The 11,941-nt window shown below is 43.2% G+C and overlaps 1 protein-coding gene across 1 annotated transcript; it reads right to left on the reverse strand.

The window, feature by feature from the left end:
- Positions 1 to 3,756: 3,756 nt before the first annotated feature.
- Positions 3,757 to 9,917, reverse strand: LOC117843315 (uncharacterized). The gene is made up of 12 exons (XM_034723886.2): positions 8,757 to 9,917; positions 7,497 to 7,586; positions 7,145 to 7,381; positions 6,516 to 6,734; positions 6,335 to 6,440; positions 5,776 to 5,928; positions 5,027 to 5,091; positions 4,875 to 4,951; positions 4,712 to 4,785; positions 4,587 to 4,627; positions 4,334 to 4,394; positions 3,757 to 4,244 (listed from the first exon to the last, which is right to left on the reverse strand). The coding sequence occupies exons 1-11, from the start codon at positions 9,849 to 9,851 to the stop codon at positions 4,341 to 4,343; spliced, it is 2,211 nt and encodes a 736-aa protein (XP_034579777.1). The 5' UTR covers positions 9,852 to 9,917; the 3' UTR covers positions 3,757 to 4,244; positions 4,334 to 4,340.
- Between the last annotated feature and the right edge of the window lie 2,024 nt (positions 9,918 to 11,941).

Genomic DNA, 11,941 nt, shown 5'->3' on the forward strand with positions numbered 1-11,941 from the left:
ACTTATTTTAAATGTCTTCTCTTAGCGGTCACTAATCTTCTCGAGAAGAACACGCATTAGTTCATGAAAGCCTCGGATCTTTTGTCATGCCTAAATGCTAGGATGCAAGACAAAGATCTCCGTAGCAATAGTGCCAGTACACGTACAGAGATAAAGATCTCATACGCAGTGGCAATGGCTAAACAGGGGCTGGGAGACTAAACATAATAGGCTAACTACTTGGAAAAAATATGGTTGAAACAAGAACATGACACACAACATTTACATTATATTCATCACTGAATAAATTTTAGTAGTTTAAATATTCTACAAATATGCTACATAATGTATGCATCTCTTTTTGCATGTTAAGCTTCGGCAACGACTCTCTAGGACGCTCAGCGTACCTATATTGGCTTCGCTAGCTCTCAGGTTTGGGGGCCAAACACCAATTACTACTCGGAATATCTCCAATAGCTCAGCTAGTTTCCAAGCTCGGGGGCTAAGCGCCAATAACTACTCGATGTGGCTTCTACGACTCACCTGGCTCATAAGCTTGGGGGCTGGATGCCGCAATACAACTCGGATGATGACTTGCGTGAAGACTAAAGACCCTCGGATTGATTATTTAATCATTCCAAGGCTTGGAGGCTGATAAACTCCATCCAACAGTTGATTTTTTCAAGACGAAGAAAGAAGATTCAAGATTTTATTGACCCTCAGCCTGATTCTTTGACTCAACCTAAGGCTCAGGGACTACTCCATATGGAGTGCGACTTCTGCTGCCCTACATATCACATTCCAAAGATGAAGATTAAAAAATCAAGATGATCAAGGGTTTGAACACACCATAGCCTCATGCAGCTTTGAGGAACTTTAAAGATTCAGCCAAACAAAGTACTTGAGAAACATTAAACTACTAGAGGAGGATCTGAAAAGTACTCGAAGACTGCTGCATTCAACTATGAAGCGCTCGGGGGCTTGTCGGGGATAGATCCCTAGTACCCACAAGGAAGGAAGAAGATGGACTCCTACTAGGATTTCTCTATAATCCTACAAGGACTCATACCATGTAATCCTACTAAGACTCCTACCTTGTAACCGACTAGTAATCCTACCCCCTAGAGTATATAAAGGAGGGCAAGGGTCTCTAGATCGGTAGGCGAAGACCTCATAGAACCACAAAAGAGGACTAAATCCTCAATACCAAACAACACCCAAGCACAGGGCGTAATATACAACACCCCAAATAGGACGTAGGGTATTACGCTTCTCTGGTGGTCCAAACCTATATAAATATATGTCTTGTGTCCTCGCTTTTACCATCACGTTCCAGGTCCGACGATCCCCCACCGACCAACCTACTACCTTGGGATACCCCTTGGTAGGTTGCCAGGTATAAAACACCGACACGAGGGCCGTGCAGTTGTCAGGGGCTAGCATAGGCTAACCTCTTCCAATGTGATCATCCTGCGAGGAAGATCACGCTAGAGTTTTGGAGCTAGGAGTCATCAAGATCCAGATAGGATCCTAGTGGTGATCTTGTGATGTGCAATCATTCATGGTGAATTAATAGATGTGTTCATGTTCTAGCGATCTAAGTATCTCCTTTGATGGTTTTGTGCTTTATCGGGTTTGCTTGCTTTTCAATCTATGAATTGATGATAGATTTCTTAGGGTGTTCTTGTGGTCGTTGTGACCAGATTTGCATGCCTAATCTACCAATGAATATGACATGTTCTTATGATCATACCCTTAACCTGCTTGTGCTGATAGAGGTGATCATGATAGGATCTTTCTTGTGTAAGGTGGGAGATTTCGGGATCCGAACTGGAGGTGTAGATTTAAAGTTACTTTTTACTAAGATCATATATGCGTTGCTTTGCTATCCATGCTCAGAATTACAACAAATGCATAGTCTAGGTTGCTCTAGATTGGTTACCTTTCCTCTATCTGTGTCTGTATATGCTTAGTAGATTGGATTTGAATCTCGTATAAATACCAAGTTAATACTAACGATGCTAGTTGAAATAGATCTGGTGCTATAAGTTCTACGGATTGATAAACCTTGGGAAAATACTCTGATGGAAAAGCTACAACCGATACGTACGCTTGCAGTTCACAACTTAGCATGTTAACAGGCGGCCCCTTGAAACAAGCTCCTCCTCCATCTCCAGCGGTCCCCCTCTCTCCCTTCTGGGTGGCGCGGCGCTCTTCAACCTTAGCCTAGTCTTGCCCTCCGCTGCCACTAGCCCCTCCCTCTCTCCCCATGCTGCCCGCTGCTGCTCCTCTGCGCTGACCTCAGCGTGGCCCTGCCATCCGCCTCTCGGTGGCCCCTCCCTCTCTCCCCATGTTGCCCGCCACTCCTCCTCTGCGCCAGCCTCAGCCCTGCCCAACCCTCCGCCGCTGCGTGCCGCCCAGCTTCACGCCGCTCGGCTCCTTTTGCGCTGGCCTTGTCTCTTGAGTCTGGAGGAAGAAGAAGGGGCTGACGAGCAGGGTCCGCTCGTCAGTGAGAGGGGGAGAGGATTGAGTGGACTGGACTATGAATGACATGTGGGGTCCGCTCGTAAGTGTTTTCCAAAAGCCACAACTGTTCCACCAAACGCCTTTTCCAAAGCTCACAGTTCATAGCTACTTTTCCACAGCCCACAGCTTATAGCTACTTTTTCCAAAAATCACAGCTCAGCTAAACGCACCTTAGTCATTCTGGGATGGAAAATGAGCATATGTTTCTTCGGAGAGGAACTAAAGCTCTTGAATGCCATGGTAGGTGCCAAAGGCCTGTCAATGAGCAAACAAGAAAGGCTTCACTGATGAGTGATGATGTCCTTCTACAAGCATATAGATTCAGAGAAGACTACAGAAATCTCATTCTTTCTGGGATTGTAAATATCACTCAAGTTATTTCCCTTCCCCTGCACCCTTATAGTTCCTCCTTTTGTACAGTTTTGTTCTCTCTTTTTATATATAATATAAATACCATAATGGCCCTCAAAAAAAGGCATGTCGTTGCTGCTGCTGTGGTGTATCCGTTGTCGTTCACGCTCTACTGTCAGTTGTGCTCCTATATATGTACCATGGCGTGTTCAGATTTCTAGTTAGCTGGACGCTGTTGGCCCTTTTCTTTCTTCATTTTTTTCATTGTCTCCATTTTTGTAGTTTGTTTGTTTTGTTTCTGATTTGGGCCTGTTTTTTTTCACCATTCTTTACTTCTTTCTAATATGACAGGCTGCTCTTCCGCCAGGTTGATAAAAACTAATGTTTAATGATCTGTGCATGCAAATCAATCATATTGCCTCTCTGTTTCCTTCAAAAATTAGGTACTGAACTGTAAGGTGTTATTGTGGCCTATATGTGCATTTTGCTCTTCACTCAGGTAAAATAACTTCTTGCTTTACAAATTGTGATTTCATAGAATTTGAATAGGAGTTTGCCTAACCTTCTTTAGCATGGAAGTATAGAATCCGTTATTGTTAGATGGTTATTGATGCTTCATCCTGCGCAACAGATGCTCTCTGACCTGATTCAAGAAGTCACCAGCCAGGCCTCTTTATGGCTTCTGAAATGCATTGAGAATTCGAGATTCTTTTCAACTACCGTATCCCAATTCGGTGAAAAAGAACCAAAAGCAGAGTAAATTGCAACAAACGGTGTAGAGTCATGCTTCAGATTGGAAATTTCAGACGAAAGGGTAAACAATAGTGCAAGGGAAGCTGCAATCCGTATATTTGCATGTAGACCCCTGGTAGAGATATTGCTCAGGTCACCGGCCGCCGCTGCCGCCGGCCGTGCCTGGCCGGAAGCCACAAGCCCGCAACTCAACGAAACCGCCGCCGCTCATCGCCCTGCTGCTCGGACCACAGCACCATCGCTCATCGTCCATAACTTGTTGATAGTTACTCGGTCAGATGCAGCGTTCTTACAGAAATCTGAGCAATTATCAATGGTCGTCAGTTCATCACAAAAGATAAAAACAGTTGCGTCTCCTTCGGATCTTAGATGGAGTAACTAGTCACTAATCCAGATGATAACTAGCGCAGAATATGCACACAGCAGCATTTGCTACAGTAGTCACTAAAAGTAAGCTGTACACAACTGTTAATACACACATAACCATCCTATAACCCCCCCCCCCCCCCCCCCCCCCCCCCCCAAAACTATTTCCAAGTCAGTTACGGGGCTTCTGGGACACGACTCCATGTGAATTTACAGGAACCCTCTCGATTGCCCGAGTCACAAAACAATCATCTTTAGCTGCGGTCAATCTGCGGAAGAACATGAAACAACATGCCGCATATCAGATACCAAGTCCTAAATGTGCGAAACAACATGCGAAAGTGCAAGCCACACTTACATCTCTGTTAATGACTGCTTCCACGAGGCTGCCCTGGTTTGCGAGAACTGGCTTGCCACATCTGAATCAAGGGAGACCAATGATCAAGTTCGATGGCAAGGAAATCCAAATAAAAAAGAAACAAAATCAGGGAATGCTTAACAAGGTAGTTGCATTGATTATGGTCAAAGGGAAAAGTAATATCAATGGGATTCCCCTGTGCCATTTGTTCAAAGAAGGGAGAGTAGAAAGAACTCATGATGAAAAAACATACCTGAATTCCACCCCATGGTTCTGTCAGACCATAATCAGAATCTGATAACAAAATAGCACATCGTGCATTTTAGAACACTAGGTGACAAAGGGACAGATTAGCACAAGAGAGCCAGAAAGACATACCTGGCAAACATCTCCTGGTGTCATGATGATATGGAGGAAAATACCCAGTGATGGCATGGGGCGACCCACCATAGCTGAGAAATGATACAAATTGAGAAGGAATCTGTTACTCTATGCTGACATATGCAACGATGAATGGTGACAGCTTAGAATTTGAGATAACCTTGAAGTTGACATAGCATAGGTACTACTCTCATGTTGAGCACGAGGGTTGCGGCTTGTGCAATAAGAATCATTGCCCTGGAGTAAGCTCGATCAAAACCAATATGATAAAATCAATGTGTAAATGTTCCATGCCTGTATGGTATAGCTTACTAGTGCTGAAAAAGGCCGCTTTTCTCCAGAGTATATGTGGGGGTAATCTTGAATAGGACTTCCTGCTGCTTATAGGGATGAAAACATCAGAAATTGGGATTTTAAGGCTGATGGAGCTCAATTTGGAAATGGTGGTGACAAAGCATCAAAAGTGAACTGAATGCCTGAAAGCTTCTCTGTGCTTTAATGTAGCATGCATCACACATAGATGTGTGTGCAGCAGCTAGCTGAAGTTTTAGCCAAGACTAATTGCCAAAATAAGAGGTGTCGCAAAGATTAGTTAGTAGCTAAAACATGAAACCACCCAGTGTTATCATTTGCATGTTAGCAATAGCAAACAGCTCATAGGGGCTTCAAAACTAATTCAAGAGAATTAACTACTAGGTCGAAGATAAATGAAACATAAGGTTCTTATCCAACATCACAAAACCAACTAGTTTGTTGCATAACACTATTAAATAATAAATAAGAAAGTCACCAACTGTACCACCTTGTACTTTTTTTCTAAGAATAAACCTAAAACGCCAGTTACTGAGTACAATGTTGCTTATCAGTAAAATGATGAATCATGCACTTTATATAGCCTTAGTCCAAGGTTTTGTTTTCATCTAAAGGGGTGAATGTTGTTTATCCCTTGATGAAAGGTGTCCAAGGTAGTATTTTCATCCAAGAAATGAAACAGTCCATTGTTCTCATTAAATTTGAGACTGCAAACTTTTATAACGTTTAACTGGTCACAGGAAACTAACCTGAACCAATATGTTCATGTCTCCAGGGAGCCAACTCTCTCAGAACATGAAGCAAGCCATTAGTTGTAGATGACTTCTCATCCCTGGTGATTTGAACCACCCTGGAACTGGAAGGCAATATATGCAGTGAAGACGCCCCAAGTTTTCTTTCACCTAGATGGCATGGTTCAAATAAATTAAGTGCATGCACAACAACAGTTCATTCAGCAAAATAACTTTTAAAATAAATTGAATACATGTTATCACCATTATTAAGGCGTGTTCCATTAAATCATTACAATCAATTTTAGAATGAAAAAGGGGATCACAGGAGATATAAATCAGCATTAGCCCTGTAAATGCTGATCACTGGAGTGCTACATAAAGCAACTGAAAGATACCAGACATATTGTGACCAAGAATATCAAGAAGATGGTAGTTATACACTTATATGGTATTCTGGTTAGAATACTTTGAACACAAAAACAGTATCAGAGGACTGAGATCGGTAACCATAAATTAGGCAAATAATCAGAAATGAACCACAAGATGGATGAAGTTTCGAAGGGAATTAACTCACTTTTAGGAATCTTTGTCGTGTCTTTCTCACTAATACAACATTTATGATCTTCTATATTCTTCTTGCCCTTTTGGTCAGATTTTGCAAGAGAGACTTTAATATTAACCTGGCATGAAACACAAAAAATGTTAGAATCATGTTCACAAAAGAAATCTAATTTACACTAAACATGAGAAAAGACCTTTGAGCCATTCTCAGTCAATTGTTCCGCATCAAATGATTCCAGACACAAGACGGCAGCCTCATGAGTAGTGTAGTAAACGAATGCAAAGTCATTCCTTTTAGATCGCAAGTCACGTGATAGAACAACAAGTTCGATCTTTCCATATTTCTTGAAGATTTCTTTCATCTTAGCTTGATCCCAAGAAATTGGTACACCTTCCACAAAAACTGCTTTCACCTAAATGGTAAGATCAGATCAGGTTAATTAGACCTCTTCAGGAATTTGTGGCTAGCTACTGAAAGCACAATCATGTATGATGTTCAAATGTGACAAGGCCGTAAGAATGAAGACTGAATTATTGATATAGAGTAGCCTAATGCACTTCCAGTATCAGATTGTTACAAGTGCTAAATGTCTAAACAGTACAAATGTGTTTATAATTTTTTCTTAGCACAAATAAGGAAATGCAGAGGATGCCAATATATATGAACTATAAAAAAAGGAGAGGTGATCTACAACAAGAACATATAATACTATCCAAATCATAGCTTCTATATGCAGGTTCCAGTCTTGTTTGAGTCAATAAACCACAAATTTGCAAATATCTTCAGGAAAAGGACAGCAACAAGAGTACATGAGAGAGAGACCTTTTGCATCTGTTTTTTATCTGGATCATCCAATGGTTCAGCCCATGCAACTCTTATATTTAAACCCTTGCCAAAAACATCCTTCTTTGAAAGCTTTTTGTATGCTATCTGTGCATCTCTGTAAGTCTCAAGTTCAAGAAATGCAAACCCATGATTATATCCTGGGTTATTACAGTCAGCCATAAGCGTCACAACATCAATGTTCTCAACTCCAATTTTCTGTAGTAGCTTCATGATCTGCTTCGAAGAGAAATAGGTAAGCTTAGCAAACAGCCGACAATTTAGGACAGAATATCTAATCAAGTTGTTCGCAATGAAAGAAAATGGCAGGTACAAGTGCAGTTATACTCACATCTTTTTTCTTCCATTTCTTGTCAATATTTCCAAGAAAAATTTTATCATTCCTGTCCGGAGCTACAACTCGACACAGCTTCCCACAAATCTAGTAATGGGATTTTCAGAAAACAAGGTAACAATCAATATGGAGAAAGAGAAGAGAAAGGCAAAGTGCAATAAGAATTCACTAGAGCAAAACATGGAGGCAGTGAAAGATAAGCCACTTTCAACTTAGCCAGTAGACACAATTGTAGTCAAAATGTCATGAAGTCCATAAGGTTTTTGATACAAGCAACACTGTCACAGAAACATGTAATGCATGGATTCCAACAAAGCAAAATATGTATAACACCAAAAGAAAAATTCCCCATTAATGCCTGCCTCTTTTGCGTTGTATTTTGTACAGAAAGCAGTCTTTAGTGTACAGCCTAATACACAGTGTTCAATAAGATAATGTTAGGTATGTTAGACATAATTAGCCTTGGCCATATTGTCAGTGGCTCAGTGCTATATCAAGGGAGGTTAGATTTGTAAAACAAATATCATATAATTGTGGCCAAAACATCGTGCAAATGACAAGTATTGGCACCATATGTCCACACCACTATATCAGGCGGCATGGCAACCTATCTACGAGAAGTATTATATGCACCTAAGATCCGCATGTATTACAATTTCACTAACTGGTTACCTTTCGCGAGGACCATTTTCTCAATCATTCAAAAAGCATGCATTGGATTACAAAGTATTCAGATATAGCAAACAAATTTAGAAGGTTGTGCCAGGAGATGTTGTCGGTAGACTAAGATCACGTTGGAATAGTTCGCTAGATGTTGGCTCATCAACTGGAGCAATGTGACTCGATAAATAATTTTGAAATCATGCAGAGAAGTCAATTACCAACTTGTAAGTGAACACTGATTAATATCTGACAGTGGCAGGCATTACTTGCCTGTTCTTTCTAATGACTAAATTCAAAAGGTTACAAAACATGATGTTGTGATTTATTGTGATATCTAGTTTACGTTATCCGGATAGATTTATAACATCATGTCCCATTTGATTATTCTTCGGTTCCACCAATGCACAGCACAAAAGAAGCTTGGGTTGATCTGTGGCAAGTGCAGTAATGAATTCACTACTGTTACACTCCTATGTAACTAGCGCCGTGCTTGCCCAAAAATCCGCTACTGTTTCATGCGGTGGTATTTCAAACGAAATGTTCAGATGGGCAGAACAAAATGTAATGAATTCATCCAAGTGGGTGAAGCACAACCTTAACATTGCCAAACTTTGCGATGGCCTTCCTCGCCTGTGCAGCCTCATGGTAGCGCACAAAGCAGTAGCCTTTGTTCTTCTTCGTCATGGAATCCATTATCATCCGCACCTCAGCGATCTCCCCCGCCTCTGCAAGCACCGCTCTCACATCCTCCTCCTTAGCGTCCCTGTTGAGCCCACCAACAAACACCTCTGTCTTCCTCCTCCTCTGCCACTCTGACATTCCAGCTTCATCCTTCCCCTCACCCCTGCTCACCAGTTTCTCCACCACAGGGGCATCACCACAATCCGTCACCATTTCCTTAACCAATTGCGCTTCACGCACAGCAATCGAATTGCAGCCAGCGGCCGGCTCCTTAATTGCAGTTTCTCCCAAACTCTGTTCCGCTCCCACCACTTCGTCCTCCGCAGCATTCCGATCGGTTGGGGGCTTGTCCTGCGCGTGTCCCTCCCCAGGCTGCAGCGCTCCGGCGGCAGCTGAAGCCACCCCCGCCGCCGCAGCCTCCCGAGTGGCGATCGTCCCCTTGGGGGCAACCTTTCTAACGACCTTCCGCACCTTTCGCGTAGGAGCACGATTCGCGGGCGCGTCGGTCGGAGGCGTCGGCGGCGAGGAGGGTTTTTCGGTGGCTGGGGGCGGCGGCGCGGAGGGATTCTCGTCCTCGGCGGCCGGAGGCGGCGGCAACGAGGAGGGTTTTTCCGTGGTTAATGGCGGCGGCGAGGAGGGGTTTTCGGCGGTTGGGGGAGGCGGCAAAGAGGGTTTTGTGGCGGCTCGGGGGGGCGGCGGCAAAGTGGGTTTCTGGTCCGCGGCCGGTGGCGAGCCCACAGGGTCCGCCCGAGGAGGCGGGGTGGGGGCTGGGACAGCTAGGTCCCTGGCGGCGGCGGGGACGGGTGGGGGAGGAGGGGGGATGGGGGTGGTGGCCTTGGGCGGAGTCCGCATGACCCGGCGCTTCTTCGGGGGCACCAGAGCCGACGGCAGCGGCAGCTCCGGCGGCCGAAAGAGCGGGGCTCGCCTGTGCGGGGACGGAGACGGCGGCGCCATGGACGCGGCGGCCGGCGGCGCGGGGCGGCGGGCTAAACGAGCGGCCGGGTGCATGAGGTGTGGCTGGAGAAGTGGAGACTGGAGAGGCAGAGGAAGCGTCCGCCTCTGCCTTTAAACAAAAGGGTGGAATGGGTGGAGCCCACTTGCATTAACTCCGAAGAGGACAAGTCTTGGTGGGGTCCAGCCCGCGTTACTCCACGTACACGTGGGATTCAGACGAGGTTCACCTTGAACTTGTTTGATTTTCTTTTCTTTTTGAAAGACTTGAACTTTGTTTGATTTGTAAGACCGTCTGCTACAAACTTTACTACAATGTGTCAAGGACAAAAGACAAAGCTTGGTACAAGTTTAATATGAAAATGAGTGTATGATATATGGGCCAAACAGTAAGAAATATGAAAAATGTTTCCCCCATTTTCGGTTTCGTTTCTAGTCACCTTTATCCCAATTCCCTTCCTGTTCCTACGTAACACTAAAAATATAGAACTATTTGTGATAAATCTAGAAAATAGGAACAAAAGCGACTATTTGTTTTCATCCATAGCCCAAACTATTGAAAATCCTATGTATGATCCGACAGGTTTCATTATCTCTGCCAATGATAAAGGTAATATTGCCATGAATTGTGGAGGTTGACGTGACCGAACTTGTAATATCCGTGCAACTAAATGCTAATAAACTAAAAGATTCTTTTGGAGAGTAACACATTTCTAGAGATAGAATCATTTTGGGTTCTTTACTTCCTCAAATCGCACAACCTACTTCCATAACTCATTGTCCATATTAGCTTTTAACTTGAAGTCTTTGAACCATAGTTCACCTACTCTTCTACGTGAGTTATTGATCCACTTCGGTTCCAGCCGTCAGCTGGTAACATATAAACAAATGACTTAGAAAGTGGAAGGAAATATCGAGCCAAATTAAGGGCCTGTTTGGCAACCGGCTGTTAAAGTTTAACACCCATCACATCGGATGTTTGGATGCTAATTAGGAGTATTAAACATAGGCTAATTATAAAACTAATTGCACAGATGGAGTATAATTCGCGAGACGAATCTATTAAGCCTAATTAGTCCATGATTTGACAATGTGGTGCTACAGTAACCATTTGCTAATGATGGATTAATTAGGCTTAATAGATTCGTCTCACGAATTAACACAGGGTTCTGCAATTAGTTTTATAATTAGCTCATGTTTAGTTCTTCTAATTAGCATCCAAACATCCGATGTGATACTGTTAAAGTTTAACACCTCGTATCCAAACACCCCCTAAACATAAGGATCCTATAGTGCAATGGTTTTGAAAGATCATGTTGTAGTGCGTGTTTGGATCTCGGAAGAAAGCATATAGTCATGTGTTTGGCTTTTAGGACGTGAATGTGCATACATCAGTTTAGGATTGGGAGGCAACATGACTATGCAGATCCATGTGACAGAAGAGCTTAGCATTTTGAAGAATCCGTTGCTCTTGATCCCGCAAGCATGCCCAACTTTTGGTGACGCTCTTTCTTTGGTAAGACATGGCGTTCCTTTGTCTCTTGCTTGAAAGGGGATGGCAAAGAACCTGCCTTGACGGACAAAATGAAGAGTATGTTGGGTTCAGCCGCCACTCTTGCCTGAGATTAGATGAGGAGTTTGACCACTCGGAATTTCCAGTTTTCCTTTGAATGTGAGTTTTGAAATTTAGTGGAGCACTTCTCTCATGAAACAAATTAACTAAGTCAAAAGCTAAAAGTTTTGTAAAGAATGACAGTTCGAAACATGGGTTGGTCGATTACAGTAATCATTCATGTGGTTCTAGCGCACACTCTCCCTCTCAGGTCAATGTTGACGAGACGACTGATCGATGGAGTACAAGATTAAGAAGGAACTGAAATCTTAGCTGCTTTAAAATGGTGACCATCCGTGCCGTTGATGATTGAGCTATATTTGCAGTTGGTCAGATTCAATATCCTTGCTGAGAGACGAGGATGGTTCTTTTTTTGTTTGTTTGCTAGACAGAGCAGCAATATGTCAAAATATCAGCACAATTAAATGCGATAAGATATAAGTCATGTCAAGCCATTCAACTGCAGAAACACTAGTTGAAGCTGAACACAAGCGTAGAGACAGTCGGATTAACCGAGAGAAGGCAGGTGAGAATC

Source organism: Setaria viridis, chromosome 2 (assembly GCF_005286985.2).
Source record: "Setaria viridis chromosome 2, Setaria_viridis_v4.0, whole genome shotgun sequence".
Taxonomy (NCBI): Eukaryota; Viridiplantae; Streptophyta; class Magnoliopsida; order Poales; family Poaceae; genus Setaria; species Setaria viridis.